General features: G+C 37.4%; 1 protein-coding gene and 1 long non-coding RNA gene across 8 annotated transcripts in view; one reads left to right on the top strand and one right to left on the bottom strand.

The window, feature by feature from the left end:
* Positions 1 to 24,283, bottom strand: part of USO1 (USO1 vesicle transport factor) — an 89,970-nt gene that overhangs the window by 55,961 nt on the left and 9,726 nt on the right. For 2 of the 3 annotated variants that reach the window (XM_077882504.1, XM_077882505.1), the window contains exons 2-4: positions 12,297 to 12,383; positions 12,155 to 12,219; positions 2,356 to 2,432 (exon numbers count right to left, since the gene is read on the bottom strand). In XM_077882504.1, coding sequence (XP_077738630.1) covers positions 2,356 to 2,432; positions 12,155 to 12,219; positions 12,297 to 12,383 — 229 coding nt within the window. Of the gene's footprint in view, positions 1 to 2,355; positions 2,433 to 12,154; positions 12,220 to 12,296; positions 12,384 to 24,283 lie in introns of those variants that run through there. The other variant, XM_077882506.1, reaches the window with a different exon arrangement.
* LOC144304077 (uncharacterized) overlaps positions 1 to 24,283 on the top strand; it is a 59,079-nt gene that overhangs the window by 26,598 nt on the left and 8,198 nt on the right. For 3 of the 5 annotated variants that reach the window (XR_013371063.1, XR_013371064.1, XR_013371065.1), the window contains exon 2: positions 10,918 to 11,157. This is a non-coding gene — a long non-coding RNA (uncharacterized LOC144304077). Of the gene's footprint in view, positions 1 to 10,917; positions 12,448 to 24,283 lie in introns of those variants that run through there. The other 2 variants (XR_013371061.1, XR_013371062.1) reach the window with 1 other exon arrangement.

Genomic DNA, 24,283 nt, shown 5'->3' with positions numbered 1-24,283 from the left:
GTTCCTATTTTAATCTTCCCCAGAAAAAGTGATTCTACCACTTTTCCCCCAAAGAACTGTTTATCTTGTTTTGTCCAAATAATCATTTTTGGATGCTGAATTAAAAATAAAGAGCCCAAACACAGAGACAAACAAAAAATTGGACTCTAAATACGATTAAGTTATAAATTTATGAGGAAAAACCACCTAATTAAAAATACTGCTGCTACACAACTTTTTAAAACACAAAAATTATCTGCTACAGACTAGAAAAAGAGCTAAATTCTAATCTGAAACTAAAAAAAAAAAAAAAAAAAAAAAGAAAGAAAATGTCTTTTATTTTAATGTGTTCTAACAGGTGTGTTGCACCTAATTTTCTCATCTAAGAAATAACTAGGAAGATAAGTGTCTTTTTCTTCAAAGTGTGTTCTTGTGTATATTGCATTCAAATATCATCCTTGACTGACAGCTTCTTATTCCATGGGTATCAAATCATGTTTACTAAAGATTTTTTCAGGGTGCCTGAGTGGCTCAGTTAAGTGTCTGCATTCTGCTCAGGTCTCTGGGATAGAGCCCCATGTTGGGCTTCCTGTTTAGCGGGAAGTCTGCTTCTCCCTCTCCCTCCACCCATCCTCCCCACTCATGCTCTCTCTCTCTCAAATAAATAAAACCTTAAAAAAAAAAAAAGAAAGTTTTTTCACCCCTGAGAAATTTATAAAGTTGTAAATTAGATATCACAGAAAAATAAATATTTAAGAAAAGATATTTAAGTCCAAAAAATTGTGACCATTTGACATGACCCAGTTTCAAATGTTCCTATTTTTTTTTTTTTTTTAAGATTTTATTTATTTATTCATGATAGTCACACAGAGGGAGACAGAGAGGCAGAGACACAGGCAGAGGGAGAAGCAGGCTCCATGCACCGGGAGCCCGACGTGGGATTCGATCCCGGGTCTCCAGGATCATGCCCTGGGCCAAAGGCAGGCGCCAAACCGCTGTGCCACCCAGGGATCCCTTCAAATGTTCCTATTACTGATATTCAGTGAAGTTATTTCTGCTTTTTTATCATAATAATATATGTATAAACTTATAATTATCTACATTACTTTATAATTTGCCTACTTAGAATTAAGAGGTCTTATAACTATAATCTAAATTAGACTTCTGAAATACACAAATATGCCCATCTTTCTGGCTGTCTAGAATAATGAAACACCCACTATGCCCCTTCAACAGCCAATCTGATGTGAAGAATTCATTCTTCAACAGCCCTGTCAAATGTTACTCAATGAACATGCTTTTTTACAATATATAGAAAGAAATGTATGTAGACTTCTAGTTAAGTATTTTGCATACTGACAATAAAGTAAAATGACAGACTAGTTTATTTTTAAAATGTAAGTAATTTGAAACAAAAATAGGAAAAGAAAGATGTACCAAAGTGTGTGAATTTTGAACTGATTAGTATTATTTCACACCAGACTAATATAAAAAAACTTTCTAATTTAATAAGTTGTTGCTCTTTATAAATTAACAAAAGTTTATGTTAAAAGTTTAAGTATTTATGAGGGAAAATCCCTCTAATTTCATATTGCTCACCAGATAATAACATAAAAGTTTGTTTTTTTAATAGCCAAAAATGATTTATTCAATCCAAAATTACTAATATTCATCCGGTCTAACTAAAACCAAACACAAAAAGTGGGCAAAATATTTTATAGGGATGCCTGGGTGGCTCAGTTGGTTAAGAAAATGCCTTTGGCTCAGGTCATGATGCCAGAGTCCTGGAATCGAGCTCCATATTGGGGCTCCTTGCTCAGTAGGGAGTCTGCTTCTCCCTCTCTCTGCCCTCTGTCTGCTCGTACTCTTATCGCGCTCTCTCTAATAAAATAAATAAAAAATCTATCTATATATACATTTATATATATGTGTATATATATACACACACACATACATTATAAAAAAGGTATGCCTGTGTGGTTCAGTTGGTTAAGTGCTTTTTTTTTTCATGCAGATCTTGAACTCCTGACCCCTGAGATCAAGACCTGAGCTGAGAATAAGAGTTGGATGCTTAACCAACTGAGCTACCTAGGTACTCTGTAAGCATCTGACTCTTGAAAGAAAGAAGATATTTTATAAAAAAGACTCTGAGTCCATCTCCAAATAACATTCAAAGCAATCATTTTAAATACTTTTCTAGGACTAAGCCTATGTCTCTCCTTTATTGGTTAAAAAAGAAAAAACCCTTATAAATAAACTTATAGAATAAATTTACCTTTAAAACCTGCAAAATTAGTACAATTCCAGGACATATAGCATATGCTATTTTAAGCATAGAAAAACACAATAAAAGAAAAAAAAACATAACAAACTTACCTACTTCTTCTTCTTCATCATTAGATATTATATTGTATAGTGTATCCAAGGCATAACCTATTATTTCAGAATCCGAACTATAAAAAAGAAATTATTACACTTATAAACTGCTAAAGTTAGAGTGCAAACTTTATGACCATTTTTAGATAGTTATTTAGCAAGACTGTATAACACATTAATCTAAAATCTATGCTAAGAAAATATCAGAGTGCAAACTTAAAGAATATATAAAGGTTACTTAAAGTAGTGGAAGATTAGAGGTAACCTAAATGTGTAATAGAAAAAAAAAAGTATAGCAGCAATGAAATACAGTATTTTATTTATTTTATTTTATTTTTTTTAATTTTTATTTTATTTTATTTATTTATGATAGCCACACAGTGAGAGAGAGAGAGGCAGAGACATAGGCAGAGGGAGAAGCAGGCTCCATGCACCGGGAGCCCGACGTGGGATTCGATCCCGGGTCTCCAGGATCGTGCCCTGGGCCAAAGGCAGGCGCTAAACCGCTGCACCACCCAGGGATCCCGAAATACAGTATTTTAAAGAATGTTTAATGACATGGTTATTAAAACACCCTTCATATAATGCCAGTAGAAAAAAATTAAATATAAAATTTTTTAATAAAATTTAATGTACAGAATGATTCCATTTAGCCAAAAATACATATACAAAAAAACAAAAAAAAAACAAAAAAAAAACAAAAAAAAAACAAAAAAAAAACAAAAAAAACAAAAATACATATACATTCCTGTGTGGTCTATATATGTATTTTAAAAACAACTTATAAATAAACTTGTAAGGTAAATTCAACTTTAAAATCAGCAAAATTAGTATAATCCAAGTAATTCTATGGGTATGTGTTTATGTTTATATATGTGTTTTGTGATATTTATATTTAAGTGTTATCCCTAGTTGGACTACTAGAACTTGTTTCCCTGCCCTACACTTTATTTTCTAAAAACAAACAAACAAACACACAATCAAAACAAAAGCTTAATGGTAAATATACTATTTATAAAACCAAGGAATATGAGACTGTAGTTGTTGAAACAAATTTTGAAAGCATGATGGATGATGATGGCATTTAGAGTAGAGAGCAGGAGCGAGACACAGGTCACAAAGATTCAGTGAATACAAAGAAATGATTAGGAGTGATAAATGAAAGATGATGGACAAAGTGGATCACAAACAGAAGATGTAAATCTCAAATAAAGTAGGTCTTAAAAATTAATTTTTAAAAAGATTTTATTTATTTGACAGAGAGAGAGCGCACAAGTGCACACACAAGCAGGGAGAAAGGGGGAAGCAGACTCTGCTGAGGAGGGAGCCCACCATGGGGCTCGATCCCAGGGATCATGGCCTGAGCAGAAGGCAGATGCTTAACTGACTGGGCCACCCAGGCACCTGTAAAAATTACTACTTATAAAGATTATTATTTATTTTGTTTTTGAGAAATTTTGAGAAGCAACTTTTAAGAGAATATTAAGGAACTAGGAAATGGAACTCAAAATGGTAAAGAGAATCTATGAAAATCCCAGAACATTAGATGCAATGGTGAAAATCTGTACTCTTTCCACCTAAGATCAGGAAAAATAAAAAGACAGGTACCCCAATTAGAAATAAGGAAAGGGGCACCTGGGTGGCTCAGTCAATTAAGTATCTTCCTTCTGCTCAGGTCATCATCCTGGGTCCTGGAACTGAGCCCTGTGTCGGGCTCCCAGTTCAGGGAGGAGCCTACTTCTCCCTCTCCCTCTGACTTTCCCCTCTGCTCATGCCTTACTCGCTCTCTCTCTCTCAAATGAGTAAATAAAAAATATGAAAAAGAAAAAAACAGGCAAAGGATTGAACATACATTTCTCCAAAAAAAAAAAGGATACAAATGGTCAAAAACACATGAAGAAGTGCTCAAAATAATTAGTCATTATGTAAACACAAATCAAAACCAAATGAGACACCAAGTTGCAGTCATTAGGTGGCTGTTAAAGGAAGGAAAAAAAAAAAGACAGTAACAAATGTTGGTGAGGAGAAACTGGGCTTTCAAAAACACTGCTGGTGGGAACATAAATGATGCAAGCCTATGGAAGTTTGGCAATTCCTCAAAAAGTCAAACATGGAGGGATGCCTCGGTGGCTCAGTACTTGAGCATCTGCCTTTGGCTCAGGTGATCCTGGGGTCCTGAGATTGAGTCCTGCATCAGACTCCCCACAGGGAACCTGCTTCTCCCTCTGCCTATGTCTCTGCCTGTCTGTGTCTCTCATAAATAAATTTTAAAAATCTCTCTTTTTTTTTTAAGATTTCATTTATTTATTCATGAGAGGCACAGACAGAGAGGCAGAGACACAAACAGAGGAAGAAGCAGGCTTCATGCAGGGAGCCTGATGCGGGACTCGATCTGGGACTCCGGGATCACTTCCTGGGCCAAAGGCAGGCACTAAACCACTAAGCCACCCAGGGATCCCTACATCTTAAAAATCTTAAAAAAAAAAAAAAAGTTAAACATGGAGTTACTGCATGACTTGACAGTTGCATTCTTATATATAAAACACACGTTCACATAAAAACTAGTACATGAAAATTCATAGCAGCACTGTTCATAATAGCCAATAAATGAAAATAGCCCCAATGTTCATCAACTGACAGATGGGTAAACAAAATGAGGTACATGATTACAATGGACTATTGAGCCATAAAAAGGGATAAAATACTAATACATGTTACAACATGGATGAACCTTGAAATAATGTACTAAGTGAAAGAAGCCAGACACAAAAGCCACATATTACATGATTCCGTGTATACACAATGTCCCAAATGGTCAAACCTACAGGCACAGGGATACCTGGGTGGTTCAAGTGGTTAAGTGACCAACTCCTGATTTCGGCTCAGGTCATGAAATCAGGGAGATCAAGCTCCAAGTTGGGCTTGTCCTGGGTGTAGAGCTTGCTTAAGATTCCTTCTCTTCTCTCTCCCTCTGCCCCTCCTGTCTCAAAGAAACCACTAAGGGATGGCTGGGTTGCTCAGAGGTTGAGCGTCTGCCTTTGGCTCTGGGCATGATCCCGGCGTCCAGGATCAAGTCTCACACTGGGCTCCTTATGGGGAGCCTCTTTCTCGCTTTCTCCCTCTGCCTATGTCCCTGACTCTCTCTCTCTCTCATGAATAAATAAATAAAACCAAGAAAAGAAAGAAAGAAAAGAAAAGAAAAGAAAAGAAAAGAAAAGAAAGAAAGAAAGAAAGAAAGAAAGAAAGAAAGAAAGAAAGAAAGAAGACAAGACAAGACAGAAAGCCCTAAAAATCTATAGACACAGAAAGTAGATTAGGGGTTACCAGGCATTGGAGGGAGGAGGGTACAGGAAATGATGGCTAATGGATACAGGATTTCTTTTGATGTGATGAAAATGTTCTGGATTTTGGGGCACCTGGCTAGCTATGTTGTTGAGTTCAAGCCCCATGTTGAGTGTAGAGATTGCTTAAAAATAAAATCTTAGGAAAAAAAAAAGAAAAAAAATGTTCTGGATTTAGATGGTTGTGATGGTTTCACAACTCTGAGAATTACTAAATCCACTGAAATGTATACTTTTAAAGCCTGAACTTTATGGTATACAAATTATATCTCAATTTATTTTAGTTATTATTTTAAAATATTTTCTTTATTTATTCATGAGAGAGACAGAGAGAGAGAGGCAGAGACACAGGCAGAGGGAGAAGCAGCCTCCATGCAGGGAGCCCAATACTTGATCCCAGGTCTTCAGGACCACACCCTGGGCTGAAGGCGGCGCCAAACCGCTGAGCCACCCGGGCTACCCTATATCTCAATTTTTAAAATTACTATCTAGGTGTCATGGTTCAGAAACTAAGACATTAGACAACTTTCAGGCTCTGAGTGTAGGATTTATGAGAATGAACAGTCTCTCCCCAGCATGACTATAAGAGAAGCAGATTCATGGACAGAGGGAGTGTTTCAAGCCATGTCAAGAAAGGGAACATACTCTATATGATGCAGCCAAGGATGAAGAGGATTCAGTGGAAGAATTCTAAGAGTGTTAGTTGGAAAAGCCAGGAGAAGAAGTGTAAAACAGTAATGAAGAGGGGTGCCAGGCTGGTCCAGTCCGTTGAGGATACAACTCTTGGTCTCCAGGGTCAGGAGTTAGAGCCCCAGGTTACTTAAAACAATAACAAAACAAACAAACAAACAAAAACACAGTAATGAAGATGAGACTTGGAAAGAGATGGGTGTGGAGCACAGACCTTTGCATTTCAGGAAGTTAAAAAAGAAAAGAACTCAGAACACTTTGGAAACAGCAATAAAGTATCAGGCAAATTGAAAGGTAATTTAATTTAGCACAAGAAAGGGAATGAAATACAAGAAGGGAATGCAACTCATAGAAGCTCAGCTTTGTTGTCCAAGAGGCACAATAAAACACCAAGTAGCCCTTAACATGATACAATTATGAGTTTGCACATTCACCAGTTAATGGTACACCTTACTTCTAAGCATGGTGCCTGACACTAAGTAAATGTGCAGTGAATGTTTTTAAAAATCAATTTCTTTACCTCTATATCAAGAATATCTAATATCTACACATTTTTTAGCTGTGCACTTAAAACGACAATAAAGGTCACCTTACATTACAGGGAGTATTCTATTTTCCATACTGAGATGTTAGTCATTTCATTACTAACTTTCTAAGTCCCAATGACCAAATGTATACATGGAATAAAAAAGAAAAAAATATAAATTATATGTATGTATAATCATTACACAAGTTTTTTTCATCTTAAGATCCATTTTCTCTAACTTGGAATATTATTTAAAGCAGATAACAAACTTTAGTTTACTATAATTGTTTTCAAATGATGCTATAACAAATTACCATAAACTTAATGGCTCAAACAATACAAATATATTATCTTAAAGTTCTGCAAGCCAGAGGTCTGAAATGAGTCTCCCTAGACAATAATCAAGGTCTCAGCAGAGCTGCCTTCTTTTCTATAGGATCTAGGGGAAAATCTGTTTCTGTGCCTTTTGCAGTTCTCTAGTGGTCGGTCCCATTCCTCCATCTTCAAAGCCAGCAATGACAGGTGGAGATCTTCTCATATCACGTCATTCTGACCTCCTCTTTTGCATTCCTGTTCCACTTCTAAGAAACTTTGGGATTAACACTGGACCCACCGGAATAACCCAGGATAATCTCTCCATCTCAAAGTCCTTAATCACACCTGCAAAGTCCCTTTTGCCCTCCAAGGTAAGATTCACAGTTTGTGGTAATTGAGATGTAAACATCCTTGGGGGGCTATTATTCTGCTTACCACAGTTAATCAATACGATGTTAATAAAACAGTCCTAACACATCCAAAGCATTTATTCAAATGTATTAGAATTATTTGGCTTTGAAAACATAGCCAATGTGGGTTGTACTGTCTGAAAAGAGGAAAGTTCCTAACTTGTATGAACGAACAGCTGGGTATTAGAGAAATATAACTGAAAAAAGAGGCTCTGAGGTTAAACAAGCAATACTAACACTTTTAAAAAGCTTATCTGCTTTGCTTTGTTTAAAGACCTGGGGCACCTCGGTGGCTCAGTGGTTGAGCATCTGACTTTGGCTCAGGTCATGATCCCAGGGTTTTTGGACTGAGTCCTGCATAAAGCTCTCTGGAGGGAGCCTGCTTCTCCCTCTGCCTATGCCTCTGCCTATCTGTGTTTCTCATGAATAAATCAATGAAACCTTAAAAAAAACAAAAAACGTTAGACCTCACATTTCACTGAGCTGGTAAAAGGCATTAAGTTAAAAAAAAGGGAAGTCAGAGCAAGCTGGTGGAGGAGTAGGGTCCTTAGCTCACCAGCCCCACCAACTTACCTAGAAAACTTTCAAACCATCCTGAACACCTATGATATCGACCTGAGATTTAAAGAGATAAGTCATATAAACTGAAGAATTAAGAGAAATCACTAGTAGAATCAGAGCTTTCTAAACACGGCACTTGCAACAGTTTGAGCCAAGAGGGAAGCAGGGTACTGTAGAAGATGGGAAGTTATTTAACAATTTTTTAAAATTAATAATTATTTATATTAAAACTTCACCCTAGGGAAGCCTGGGTCAGTAGTTGAGAGCCTGCCTTCAGCTCAGGGTGTAATCATGGAGTCAGAGGATCGAGTCCCACATCCGGCTCCCTACATAGAGCCTACTCCCTCTGCCTCTGTCTCTGCCTCTCTCTCTCTGTGTCTATCATGAATAAATAAATAAAATATTTTTTAAAAATAATTAATTAAAGAAATAAAACTTCACCCTAATGTTTCTACTAAGTATTTGAACAACAACAACAACAAAAAAAAAACAGAACTCAGGATATAAAATCATCAATGCCCAGAAATCAGTGGCATTTTTCTAAACTAATAACAATGAGACTGAAGAAAGACAAATTAAAGAATCAATCCCATTTACAATTGCACCCAAAGCATAAAATACCTAGGAATAAACCTAACCAAAGAGGTAAAGGATCTATACCCTAAAAACTACAGAACGCTTCTGAAAGAAATTGTGGAAGACACAAAGAGATGGAAAAATATACCATGCTCATGGATCGGAAGAATTTGTATTGTGAAAATGTCTATGCTACCCAGGGCAATTTACACATCCAATGCAATCCGTATCAAAATACCATGGCTTCCTTCAGAGAGTTGGAACAAATCCTCTTAAGATTTGTGTGGAATCAGAAAAGACCCCGAATAGCCAGGGAAATATTGAAAAAAGAAAACCAGAGCCGGGGGCATCACAATGCCAGATTTCAGGTTGGACTACAAAGCTGTGATCATCAAGACAGTGTGGTACTGGCACAGAAACAGACACATAGATCAATGGAACAGAACAGAGAACCCAGAAGTGGGCCCTCAACTCTATGGTCAACTAATACTCGACAAAGCAGGAAAGCATATTCCCTGGAAAAAGGACAGTCTCCTCAGTAAATGGTGCTGGGAAAATTGGACAGCCACGTGCAGAAGAAGGAAACTAGACCATTCTCTTACACCAGACACAAAGATAAACTCAAAATGGTGAAAGATCTAAATGTCAGACAAGAATCCATCAAAATCCTAGAGGAGAACCCAGGCAACACCCTTTTTGAACTTGGCCACAGTAACTTCTTGCAAGATACATCTATGAAGGCAAGGGAAACAAAAGCAAAAATGAACTACTGGGACTTAATCAGGATAAAAAGCTTCTGCACAGCAAAAGAAACAGTCAACAAAACTAAAAGACAACCTACAGAATGGGAGAAGATATCTGCAAATGACATACCAGATAATGGGCTAGTATCCAAGATCTATAAAGAACTTATTAATAAACTCAACAGCAAAGAAACAATCCAATCATGAAATGAGCAGAGACATGAACAGAAATTTCACCAAAGACATACACATGGCCAACAAACACATGCATAGATGCTCCGCATCACTTGCCATCAGGGAAATACAAATCAAAACCACAATGAGATACCACCTCACCCCAGTAAGAATGGTGAAAATTAACAAGACGGGAAACAACAAATGTGGAGAGGATGTGGAGAAAGGGGAACCCTCTTCCACTGTTGCTGGGAATGTGAACTGGTACAGCCACTCTGGAAAACTGTGTGGAGGGTCTTCAAAGAGTTAAAAATAGAACTACCCTACGACCCAGCAATTGCACTGCTGGGGATTTACCCCAAAGATACAGATGCAGTGAAACGGCAGGACACCTGCACCCCAATGTTTATAGCAGAAATGTCCACAATAGGCAAACTGTGGAAGGAGCTTCGGTGTCCTTCGACAGATGAAGGGGTAAAGAAGACGTGGTCTATATAATATGCAATGGAATATTATTACTCAGCCATTAGAAATGACGAATACCCACCATTTGCTTCAATGTGGATGGGACTGGAGGGTATTATGCTGAGTGAAGGAAGTCAATTGGAGAAGGACAAACATTATATGGTTTCATTCATACGGGGAATATAAAAAATAGTGAAAGGGATTAAAGGGGAAAGGAGAGAAAAGGAGTGGGAAAGGAGTGAGGAAGGGAAAGGAGTGAGGGTGACAGAACATGAGAGACACCTAACTCTGGGAAACGAACAAGGGGTGGTGGAAGGGGAGGTGGGCGGGGCGATGGGGTGACTTGTTGACGGGCACTGAGGAGGGCACTTGACGGACTGAGCACTGGGTGTTATAGTATATGTTGGCAAACTGAACTCCAGTAATATATATATATAAAAAAAAAGTAAAAAAGGTTTATAACATCAGACTTATAATGCCCAGACTGAATGTAGGGACAAAAAGATCAGAGGCAAAGAATACAGTTTGGAGATAGTGGTGGTTTTAAACTATGTCCAAAACTTCTTTGATACACAACCCTTTAAAAGATGAAACCTAATTCTCCTCCTTTTTTTTTTTTTTTTTTTTTTAATTCTCCTCCTTTTAAGTGTACTCTATTTATTAACCTGTTTCTAACAAAATGAATGTGATAGAATTAATGGTATGTGACTTGTGAGACTAAGTCCTAAAAGGTCTTGGCTTTCTCTTTGCTCTCTTTCTAGGATTGCTTACTCTGGGAGAAGCCAGATACCATATCATAAGGATGTTCAAGCTACCTTAGAGGGAGAGCAACATGCTGAGGTTGTGAAGCTTCCTGCCATCAGCAAAGTCAGCGAGCTATCCTGGAATCAGATCTTCCCAATCAAGCCTTCAGATGATTGTAATTCTAGCTGAAATCTTGACTGGAACCTCATGAGAGATCCTGAGCCTGGTTTGGATGAGCATAATGGGTTAAGGGGGAGGTATGAGTTCAGCATAAATCCTATAGTCTCTTCTTTGGTGGTACCAAACAAGATGGAAAGGTGCTACCATCTAGGTTGGACTTAAGTCAAAAGGCAGTTGAAGAAGATGGTGGAAGGAGGCAATTAGGAACAGGAAAACAAGAGATAAATTAACTCTTAAACATTCTGAATTTGAGATGTCTGTGAGAGATCTTGATATGGTAGAAATGTCTGTTGAACAGTCATAGGTTGTAATATATATTTAACTAGAGGTAGGATTTTTGAAAGCCATCTATACATAGCTGTTAAAACCAAAGACGTAGGGTGCCTAAGGCGGTGCAGTTGGTTGTGTCCAACTCCTGGTTCCAGGATCGTGAGATCAAGCCCCAGGTTGGGCTCTGCATTCAGCATGGAGTCTGCTTAAGACTATCTCTTCCTCTCCTCTTGCCTTTCTCCCCTGCATGTGCACATGTGCATGCACTCTCTCTCAAATTAATAAATACAGCTTTAAAAAAAAAAAAGATGCAGATAAAAATCTCTTAAAGAGAAACTGGAAGAGATAAAAATAGAATGAGTGACCTTTTCCTTAGGACATGCTAAGATTTAACACTTCACTCTATTAGTCCAGTTTATTTCTCCAAAACGCAACTCTAGATAACTCATATACCATATGTATATTACATTATAGAACAGTATATCACAGTACATCTAAGTGAATTTCAAAATACCCAATTGCCCAATTCACACCCCAAATCTTCAATTGTTAATGAGAAGTCACTTCATTCCATTCTTATATAATGGAAAGATCTCAACCCCTGAGATTATGTCTGTCTTAAGGCTTAGTTATTAGCACAGGGGTTTGCACCTAGTGCCCAATAAGTATTTACTGAAGCAACTGAAAATAAAAACTTAATAACCTTGATAAGTTAATCATTTCTAGAATATTGAGTGATTCTAAAACAATTTAATTAAAATTGCAAGAAAGATTAGGGAGAAACATCATTAAAAAGAGACTTACCGATCTGTTTGTAAAACATGGATAAGATGGTCCATAGCTTGTATACCCACTTCCAAGCGGTATTTCTGCATAAAAGAAACATTTTGTTAAAGTAACTAACATCCAACTTAACAAACTTAATAAGCGATAAAGTGTTACTGACCTTAGATAACGATTTGAGAGCACGCACAGCATTTCTTCGATCATCCAGTAAAGTAGATGAAGATACTCTATCACAAAGTTTTTGAATCTGTCATGGAAAAACGAAATAGCATTAACAGAATACCCAAAAAAAAAAAAAAAAAAAAAAGAAACATGAAGTACCCCCCTAAATTTATACGATGTAATTTCAAAAAAACAAAATCAACAAATGGGATGTAATGGTATTGATCTTTTATAAATCTAAGTAACTGTTTAGGTGGTTTTGTAATATTACAAACAGATTTTTCATGGAGACTTGAAAAAGAAGTGGTTGAAGAGAAGTTAAATAAGTGAAATAACTGAAGAATTAAGAGAAATCACTAGTAGAATCAGAGCTTTCTAAACACGGCACTTGCAACAGTTTGAGCCAAGAGGGAAGCAGGGTACTGTAGAAGATGGGAAGTTATTTAACAATTTTTTTTTTAATTTTTTTTTTTTTATTTATTTATGATAGGCACACAGTGAGAGAGAGAGGCAGAGACACAGGCAGAGGGAGAAGCAGGCTCCATGCACTGGGAGCCCGACGTGGGATTCGATCCCGCGTCTCCAGGATCGCGCCCTGGGCCAAAGGCAGGCGCTAAACCGCTGCGCCACCCAGGGATCCCTTAACAATTTTTTAAAATTAATAATTATTTATATTAAAACTTCACCCTAGGAAAGCCTGGGTCAGTAGTTGAGCGCCTGCCTTCAGCTCAGGGTGTAATCCTGGAGTCAGAGGATCGAGTCCCACATCCGGCTCCCTACATAGAGCCTACTCCCTCTGCCTCTGTCTCTGCCTCTCTCTCTCTCTCTCTCTCTCTCTCTCTGTCTATCATGAATAAATAAATAAAATATTTTTTAAAAATAATTAAAGAAATAAAACTTCACCCTAATGTTTCTACTAAGTATTTGAACAACAACAACAACAACAAAAAAAAAAAACAGAACTCAGGATATAAAATCATCAATGCCCAGAAATCAGTGGCATTTTTCTAAACTAATAACAATGAGACTGAAGAAAGACAAATTAAAGAATCAATCCCATTTACAATTGCACCCAAAAGCATAAAATACCTAGGAATAAACCTAACCAAAGAGGTAAAGGATCTATACCCTAAAAACTACAGAACGCTTCTGAAAGAAATTGTGGAAGACACAAAGAGATGGAAAAATATACCATGCTCATGGATCGGAAGAATTTGTATTGTGAAAATGTCTATGCTACCCAGGGCAATTTACACATCCAATGCAATCCGTATCAAAATACCATGGCTTCCTTCAGAGAGTTGGAACAAATCCTCTTAAGATTTGTGTGGAATCAGAAAAGACCCCGAATAGCCAGGGAAATATTGAAAAAAGAAAACCAGAGCCGGGGGCATCACAATGCCAGATTTCAGGTTGGACTACAAAGCTGTGATCATCAAGACAGTGTGGTACTGGCACAGAAACAGACACATAGATCAATGGAACAGAACAGAGAACCCAGAAGTGGGCCCTCAACTCTATGGTCAACTAATACTCGACAAAGCAGGAAAGCATATTCCCTGGAAAAAGGACAGTCTCCTCAGTAAATGGTGCTGGGAAAATTGGACAGCCACGTGCAGAAGAAGGAAACTAGACCATTCTCTTACACCAGACACAAAGATAAACTCAAAATGGTGAAAGATCTAAATGTCAGACAAGAATCCATCAAAATCCTAGAGGAGAACCCAGGCAACACCCTTTTTGAACTTGGCCACAGTAACTTCTTGCAAGATACATCTATGAAGGCAAGGGAAACAAAAGCAAAAATGAACTACTGGGACTTAATCAGGATAAAAAGCTTCTGCACAGCAAAAGAAACAGTCAACAAAACTAAAAGACAACCTACAGAATGGGAGAAGATATCTGCAAATGACATACCAGATAATGGGCTAGTATCCAAGATCTATAAAGAACTTATTAATAAACTCAACAGCAAAGAAACAATCCAATCATGAAATGAGCAGAGACATGAACAGAAATTTCACCAAAGACATACACATGGCCAACAAACACATGCATAGATGCTCCGCATCACTTGCCATCAGGGAAATACAAATCAAAACCACAATGAGATACCACCTCACCCCAGTAAGAATGGTGAAAATTAACAAGACGGGAAACAACAAATGTGGAGAGGATGTGGAGAAAGGGGAACCCTCTTCCACTGTTGCTGGGAATGTGAACTGGTACAGCCACTCTGGAAAACTGTGTGGAGGGTCTTCAAAGAGTTAAAAATAGAACTACCCTACGACCCAGCAATTGCACTGCTGGGGATTTACCCCAAAGATACAGATGCAGTGAAACGGCAGGACACCTGCACCCCAATGTTTATAGCAGAAATGTCCACAATAGGCAAACTGTGGAAGGAGCTTCGGTGTCCTTCGACAGATGAAGGGGTAAAGAAGACGTGGTCTATATAATATGCAATGGAATATTATTACTCAGCCATTAGAAATGACGAATACCCACCATTTGCTTCAATGTGGATGGGACTGGAGGGTATTATGCTGAGTGAAGGAAGTCAATTGGAGAAGGACAAACATTATATGGTTTCATTCATACGGGGAATATAAAAAATAGTGAAAGGGATTAAAGGGGAAAGGAGAGAAAAGGAGTGGGAAAGGAGTGAGGAAGGGAGAGAAAGGAGTGAGGGTGACAGAACATGAGAGACACCTAACTCTGGGAAACGAACAAGGGGTGGTGGAAGGGGAGGTGGGCGGGGCGATGGGGTGACTTGTTGACGGGCACTGAGCGGGGCACTTGACAGGATGAGTACTGGGTGTTATACTCTAAGTTGGCAAAGCAAACTCCAATAAAAAAATATACAAAATAAATAAAAGCCAGAACTACATATCAAAAATTTTTAGTTTTAAGTGTGTCTCAAAATCTATAAAGATGAAATGCATCTATTATAAAAGCTTCTAATAAGTTTGCAGGAATTAAAGTTTATGGTGAATTTTAAAATAAACCTTCAGGCATTATTTATAATGGGGAAAAAGTTGAAAATTGTCCATTAAAAGATGAAAAACTAAATCATCATACGTTCTTTGGTAGTATACTATGCAACTACTTCAAACAATTAACTGTACTGCTATGAAAATACTATGATTTAATAAACAGTGGGAAAAAGTGGCACCTGGGTGGCTTAGTCAGTTAAGTACCTGCCTTCAGCTCAAGTCATGATCCCAGGGTCCTAGGACTGAGTCCCAGATGGGACTCCCTGCTTAGCTGGGAGTCTGCTTCTTCCCCTCACTCTCCCTTGTGCTCTGTCTCTTGCTTTCTCTCTCTCAAAAAATAAGTAAAACCTTTAAAATAAAAAGTGGGAAAACAAGGAACTTGTAAAACTAGATGTAAATAATGAGCCCACTAAAGCAAAAGTATCAAACTGTATGTAAAATTGTAAAAAAAAATCTGGAGGGCCACCTGGGTGGCTCAGTCAGTTAGGTGTCGGACCCTTGATTTTGGCTCAGGTTATGATCTTGAGGTCTTGGGATTGAGCCCTGTATGGGGCTCCACGCTCAGTGGGGAATCAACTTGAGGATTCTCTCTCCTTCTGCCCCTTCCCCCACTCAAGTGCTCTTTCTCTCTCTCAAATAGTTATTTTTTTAAAAATCTGGAAACAGGGGATCCCTGGGTGGCTCAGCGGTTTATCGCCTGCCTTCAGCCCAAGGCGTGATCCTGAAGTCCTGGGATCAAGTCCCACGTCAGGCTCCCTGCATGCAGCCTGCTTCTCCCTCTGCCTGTGTCTTTGCCTTTTTCTCGCTCTGTCTCTCTCATGAATAAATAAAATCTTTTAAAAAAAACCTGGAAACCTAAAACTATACAACTTCTAGGGGTACCGGGGTGGCTGTCAGTAGAGTGTCTGACTTCAGCTCAGGTCATGGTCTTAGGTCCTAGGATGGAGCCCCACATGGGGCTTATCTGGCTTCTTGCTCAGCAGGGAGTTTGCTTGTCCCTCTGCTCTTCCCCCAACTAGTGCATGCATGTATTCTCTCTCTTTCTCAAGTTAACAAAAATCTTAAAAAACAACAACAACAACAACAACAAAAACTTCTACAAGAAAGCATAAGAGAAAATTCTAGTGACCTTTAAATTAGGCAAAGATTTCTCAAATACATACTAAGAGCACAATCCATAAAGAAAAGTAAAATAAAGTATACCTCATCACATCTGCTCTTCAAAAGACACTATTAAGAGAATGAAAAGAGGGGCACCTGGGTGGCTTAGTCCGTTAAACCTCTGATTCTTTTCAATTTTTATTTATTTATTCATGAGAGACACACAGAGAGAAGCAGAGACATAAGCAGAGGGAGAAGCAGGCTCCCTGTGGGGAGCCTCAAGTGGAGCTCAATTATAGGACCCCAGGATCACGACCTGAGCCAAGGGCAGATATTCCACCACTAAGCTACCCAGGTGCCCCATGCTTCTGATTCATGATTTCAGCTCAGGTCATGATCTCAGGGTCATGAGTTGGAGCCCTGCATCAGGCTCCATGCTGACAGTGGGGCCTGCTTAAGATTCTCACTCTCCTTCCATCCTCCTCTCCCCTATTCCCCCCTAATCCTGCTCATGTGCACACACTCTCTCTTAAAAAAAAAAAAAAAAATTCATAATAGATGTAAGAATTAACTGCACATCTTAAAATTTTAAAAAAGAGAGAATAAGATAAACCAGAGACTAGATGAATATATGTGAAAACATCTGATAAATAATAGTTTTTAAAATCATGATACTCAGGTCCTTTAAAGTTCTAACAGTTACTATTTTAAATTATGATTCACTCTTTAGTGATGGTTCTTACTAAGATTCTATAAACAATATTTTGGCATATCACTCACACTTTTGCACCCCATGTAACTGAATTAGTGGTGTTTAAATACATATACATATAATGTGTTCCAAATTATGTTCTGCAGGCTTCTAGTGTCCCAGAAGATATTAATAGATGTCTTATGATCACAGAACCAGAAGGAAACACAAGGTTATACAAAATTAAATAGGTTTCTGCACTGCTGGATTTCTAAGTCTTTACTATGCTGATTTTCATTTCTTCATACTGCAGATATAGTATGATAACCAAATCTAGTCTTTTTGATTTTATTCAGTCTAACTGCTCACATTTAGAAGCTATTCCTACCTTAAATCCTATTTATTTTCATAATAATTACACTGACTTTCCAAAATGCAAACAACTTTCTCTTTATTAAATAACTGGTGGATTTTTTTTCTACCACAATCTTTTTTTTTAACCATTAGAAAAACTACGTAATTATCTCTTGAAAACATGAAGCTTGTTACCCTCAGCTTAAAGAATTTCTTAAGCCAAAAATAGTTTTCCTAACTATGACTAAAATTTTCTCTCCTTGGTTCTTCTACATCTTTTGTTAACTTTTTCTAGGTAGTTTATAACTGATACAATGAATAAGAAATTGTTTATATACATTTTCTTCTCTTTCTTAGCCTTAGACTTCAAGCTAGGTATGGTTCTAGGTATGGGATTTCTTTTTCTTAGCCTTAGACTTCAAGCTAGGTATGGTTCTAGGTATGGGATTTCCATTTCCCGTGGAGTACTGAGTCTCAGTACCACATCGGGCTTGATTTCCAGCCTCAGCCTCATCTTTGGTTAGTGTATATAAAGATTTATGCCAAAATATCATCTTTCCTGTCTGGAAACTCTTTATTTGTTGAATGTGGACGCTGGAAATCTACTTGATGCTGGAGAAACTTAGCTTTAAGAAATACTGGAGTGGACAGCCTGGGTGGCTCAGCAATTTAGCGCCTTCAGCCCAGGGTGTGATCCTGGAGACCAGGGATCGAGTCCCATGTTGGGCTCCCCGCATGGAGCTTGTTTCTCCCAACACCTGTGTCTCTGCCTTTCTCTCTGTGTCTCTCATGAATAAATAAATAAATAAAAATCTTAAAAAAATATATATATTGGAGTAAGATGACCTTAATCCTAGAGCTTAGAGGGTTTGCTTTGTTTTTATTTTCAGTCTTTTTTGTTATAAATATGCTAATATTTGAGCCTTATAAATTTTTTAAAAAGCTTTGATATATACATACAGATCTCAGTTGCTATTAAGACAAATACAAGTTAAAATAGCAGTGAGATTATTTTTACCTACCAGACTAAGATTAAAATTAAAATAATAGTACCAAATACTTTTTTTTTTTTTTTTTTTTAAGATTTTATTGCTGAGCCACCAGGGCTGCTCAAGAAAATGTTTTTTAAAACAGAGTGACTGGAGTGCCTGGGTGGCTCAGTTGGTTAAGCACCTGACTAAATTTCAGCTCAGGTCGTGATTTCAGGGTCATGAGGTTAAGACCTGTGGAGTTCCACATCAGGCCCTGCACTCAGATTCCCTCTCTCCCTCTGTCCCTCTCCCTGCTTTTACGCACTGTCCCTAAGTAAATAAATAAAATCTTAAAAACAAACAAACAACTATCCATGATAGGCAAGGATATAGATTAATTAGCTTGCTTATATTCTATCAGAGGGAAAGTAACCTAAAAAAGTGGAAATTTGGCAAAAAATACTACAACTTAAAATGTTCAGACCCTTTCTTTATCAGGCATTCCTACTTTTAGGAATTTATGCTTTTAAAAACACCCCCACAATTATACAATGTTTTATACTAGGATGTTTTTTGTAGTAGTACTTTTAATAGCTAAGAAGGAAATCCAGCTTCTGCCACGTACGAATATAATAAGTCCAGGATCACACCCTGAGCTGAAGGCAGATGCTCAACCACTGAGCCACCCAGGCATCCCTATTTCTTTTCTAATGAGTTCAAAGTATGTTTCAACAGCTCTGATTAATGAGCAAATCACTATTTTTAGGTCGTTGCAAATCATCTGCTTTCCACCCAGGTCATGATCTCAGGGTCCTGGGATGTGGCCCCATATGAGGCTCCCCACTCAGTGGGAAATCTGCTTCTTCTTCTCCCTCTGCCCCACCCCTGCTCATGCTGCTTCTCTCTTCTCAAGTAGATAAAATGTTTTAAAAATATATTAAAATTAATCACTATTTTGAAGTGTATTATTTATACTTCTAGAAATAAAATTCATTTTTTTTTAAATTTGAGAAAATATCTCTCAAAACTATTTTTAGGGGCACTTGGGTGGCTCAGTTAAGCATCTGCCTTCAGCTCAAGTCATGATCCTGCAGTCCTGGGATCAAGCCCCACATCGGGCTCCCTGCTCAGCAGGGAGTCGGCCTCTCCCTCTCTCCATCCTCTCCACTTGTGTTCTCTAAGTAAATAAGATATTAAAAAAAAAAAAAAAAAAAAAGATGGGACGCCTGGGTGGTTCAGTGGCTGAGCATTTGCCTTTCACTCAGGGCATGGTCCCACAGTCCCAGGATCGACTCCCACATCAGGCTCCCTCCATGGAGCCTGCTTTCTCCCTCTGCCTGTCTCTGCCTCTCTCTCTGTGTCTCATGAATAAATAAATAAAATCTTTAAAAAAAAGAGAGAGACTATTTTTAAGAATATAAGTATGCTTTTTATCTATTGAACCTGGGTTTTAATGCTAAGTACATATTCTTCTATGTTGGGCATTTTAATCAGAACTTTCTCTCTAGCAACTTAAGATAAACTCAAAGCAGTCAAGCATACTGCAAGGCAATGAGAAAGCAAATATAGAACTTATTTACCTAGAACAATTAGATCGAGCTATTTCAGATACCTTTGGTCAGGCATCAAAATGGTCTTTCCATTTTAATTATTTTTGAGAGTAATCTAAAATTAATTATAAGCGTCTCTGACTTCTTAAACAAAGAAACATAATTACAAGCTTTCTTAGCATTTAAATTTAAGTCCTCTCCAAAATTTTACACAGGGATGTCTTAGGTGTTAAATGAAGTAATGAACATAAAAGACTGCTTAGTACATGGCACCTATAAATGAAGTAATGAACATAAAAGACTGCTTAGTACATGGCACCTATAAATGATCAATAAATGTTAACAAACTTTAGTCTATTACCAAGATTCTTATGACTTTTTGTATTATTCTTCTATCAGGCTTTTGGATGTCATTTTTATCATAAACGTTTTTAACAGACCATTCAAATTTTGCAGATTTTAATTTGCTACTGAGCAAAAATTTGATCATTAAGCTGGATACTAATATAATTTTTCTATAACAAAAAAATCACACAGGCTTGAAATCAAGACTGAGTACATGGACCTTGCAACTTCTACTTTTGCTAAGGAAAGCTTAGTACTTTCTGTTAATATTCCAGATGGCTGAAGTTTCTGAATAAGTGATTTCTCTTTAATGAAGTGCTACACTTACAGACAACTGAAACCAAATGAAAGGAAAACATATATAATAATCAAGTTCCAAACCTTACAAAGATTTAGCCATGTTTTAGGCCCAAAACACTGTCATATATTTTTTAGTTGATAGTTACCAAGCAAAAATTTTCTGGCACAAGAATGCTTAACTTGTATTTAAAAATTATAGATCTCAAAGACCATTAATGCCATTTATTCCTTACTTAAAAAACCAACTCAATGCATATACTTGTTCCTGATTTTCCATTTCTCCCCTCATTTATTAGAACCCTCAGTGTTTTAGCTGGGCACATGACTGTTTACCTAGACTATTTTCCAAGTCTTTTTTGCCTCTAGGCACAGACAGTGATTATATTCCAGCCAATGAGTTGTTAGTACCTTCTAGGTCATGTCCTTGTCCTTAAAAGGAAGCTATTTGTTCTTCATTCCTTCCCTGAACTTGGAACTTCAACCTGGTGTTAATGAGGCAACTTCAATAATTCCAACAAGAGCAGCATCCTAGGGGATGGCAGAACAAGATAAAAAGCAACACCTGGGCCTCTGGACCACCCTGAGGAGGACTACCCTATCTAATTGCTTTCTAATTGGACTTTAATTGGAAAAAGACATAAATTTTTATCTTTAGACCCATTTTCTGGCCTCTGTTATATAGCTGATGCAATACCTAAACTAATAAACTCATTTTACAGAAGAAATTAAGGCTCAGAAACAAAGCAATACACCCCAAAATAAACCCAAGCTATAGATGTCTCACTCCAAAGCCCATACTCTAATAGCCTATTTTGTCTCCTACTCAGAAAAATGTGAATCTGAGTTACTGTTGCAAACTACATGGACCACGCGATTTTTTATATATATATATAAATAGGGAGACAGAAATGCAGTTTTCTTAAAGATTTTATTTATTTAAAAAAAAAAGATTTTATTTATTTATTCATGAGAGACAGAGAGAGAGAGGCAGAGACACAGGCAGAGGGAGAAAGAGGCTCCATGCAGAGAGCCAGATGTGGGACTCGATCCCAGGTCTCCAGGATCAGGCCCTGGGCTGAAGGTGGCGCTAAACCGCTGAGCCACCTGGGCTGCCCTGAAATGCAGTTCTTATGAATACGTTTTACTTACACTACAGCCTACTAAGGACCCTAATAAACCTTTGACTTAACTGCTCAGCCAGAGTAGTCCCTTGTTCTAAGAGCTGGAGCTTTACTTCGGGAAAGCCGTTCAATTAGAAGCTACCAAAAAAGAAAAAAATCAAGTATTAAAAAATAGCACCTCAGAAAAAATAGTACCTCAGAAAAACTTAAAAATATACTCAGTTTAAAAAAAAAAGGATTTTATTTTTACATAATCTCTACACCCAGCATGGGGCTCAAACCCACAATCCCAAGATCAAGAGTTGCACACTTTACTGACTGAGCCAATCAGGCACCCCAATATATATACTCACTCTTTTAGAATTAACTTGGTTGAGATAATAAGGACAAACTGGAACGGACAGAGATTGGAGAGAAAAAATATGTCAGTTCATTGTAACAGACAAGGCATAAGAGTAAGAAAAATATATTAGGGTGGTGGTAATGGGCAAAGAGCTGAAAGGATAAATAAAGCAAAAGAATAATTCAAAGAACTGAATTTAAGAGGGTGGGGCTCTAAAGAATGAAACATCTGGAATAGCCACTGTTTGGGATTCAACTTCTACAGCTTTTCCTTAAACAAACATGTAATCAAACATTATTTTTTAAAAGATATAATTAGAAAATCAAAAAACAGCAGTGATTAAGCTATCTGAAGTTTGATATCATGAATCAGCAATCATTCTTCTATATATCAGCAAATACTCTGGGTTTTGGCAAGGACAAAGGTCAAAGGACCAAAATATCTGAAGAATTCAGTATCATAACCCTAGGTGGGCGATTTCATTCATTCATTCAGCAAATATTAGAGTGCTGCTACTGTCATGGGAGCACTGTCATGATCAGTGCAACCAGAAAGTAGCAGTTCAGAAACTAAGCATTTAGAAACTTATACAACAGCTATATAATTTTGTATTTATTTAATAAAAAAGGGCTTAATATTTTTATACACATGATTATGTATACGTATAGTCATTCCATTTTCCTAGCAATTCAGTTTTATTGTATCTTACAAAAGTATTGGTCTGTGATTAATTGCATAAAAAAACAACTAAAGCAACTGGTCTTTAACCACCGACAGCTGAAATATTATTAAATATTGAGAAATATTATTAAAGTGCTTAACATTTTGCAAGGCACTGCAAAATTCTACTCTGGGGCAATAGCCAGTAAGCCACTATGGAAGGTATCTATTCTAATGAAAAGATAAAGACAAGGAGACTACAAAATAAAGACTAGAAAGATAAAAAGAGAAAGTAATAGGCATGACAAAGGAAATATCAGGAATATGAGATAGTGATTAGGTGGAGAGTACTTTACATAACCTAGTTGGTCAGAGGGCCTCAAGTCAATCACTGATTTGGATATAGTCCGAAGTGTGGGTAATGCGTAACAAGAACAAAGTAGGGAAGCAGAGTGAATATTTATGTTACTACCATCAGAAGAGAAAAAGGCAGTATTTTAAAGGATAAATTTATTCACTGTCTCAAATGGGATCCTGAGGTGAGGGACTTTGTTACTACCAACTCACTATCTCAGAAACCAACCAAAGAAGCCAACTTGTAGTTTGAAGCAAAATTCATAAATTAACTGGGTTTGAAGTCACAAACTCTTGTCTGAGTACTACGCAACACTCTCATCAACATGATGGGAGAGCTGGAAAGGAAGTAAAAGGTTTAAATCCCACATATTATAATACCATCTTCTTATCTAAAAATTAACATTTTGCTGTAATTATTGATCTAAAGAGTGACTTACAATACAAAAGAAATTAATCCAGTCTACTTTGTTAAAAAGTCAGAAATGCGGATGCCTGGGTGGCTCAGTGATTGAGTATCTGCCCTTGGCCCAGGGAGTGATCCTGGAGTCCCAGGATCAAGTTTTACATCGGCTCCCTGCATGGAGCCTGCTTCTCCCTCTTCCTGTATCTCTGCCTCTCTCTCTGTGTCTCTCATGAATAAATAAATAAAGTCTTAAAAAAAAAAAAGTCAGAAATGTTTGTCACTAGGTTTTTTACCAAAACAGTATTATCTCAGCAGACTACCAAGGCACATTTCAGGTGACCATTCTATACCCTTGAAACAAGTAACCTTCCTGAATTTCACTGCCTGAGTAGAGAGATATAAATATAGCCAAGACATGTTAAGGTCACAGAACAGAAAACTGGTAACAACAAAAGAAGATACTTTAGCCCATTTGCTTCAAACAAAGAAATTTTTAAAATTGTGTGGGGAAAAATCTGTTTACTAATTAGTGAATAGAAAAATCCTAATACCGGGACACCTGGGTGGCTGAGCATCTGCCTTCCACTCAGGGCGTGATCCTGAGGTCCTGGCATGGAGTCCCACATCAGGTTCCTTGCAGGGAGCCTGCTGCTCCCTCTGCCTGTGTCTCTGCCTCTCTCTGTGTCTCTCATGAACAAATAAATAAAATCTTGAAAGAAAGATAGAAAAAGAAATAAAAGAAAGGTCCTAATACCTATCATTAAATTTTCTAAAAGATTTATTTACTTATGGG

This window comes from Canis aureus, chromosome 33 (assembly GCF_053574225.1).
Source record: "Canis aureus isolate CA01 chromosome 33, VMU_Caureus_v.1.0, whole genome shotgun sequence".
NCBI lineage: Eukaryota > Metazoa > Chordata > Mammalia > Carnivora > Canidae > Canis > Canis aureus.
Note: the sequence above shows the minus strand (reverse complement) of the source record. Positions and strands in the feature narration are given on the sequence as shown.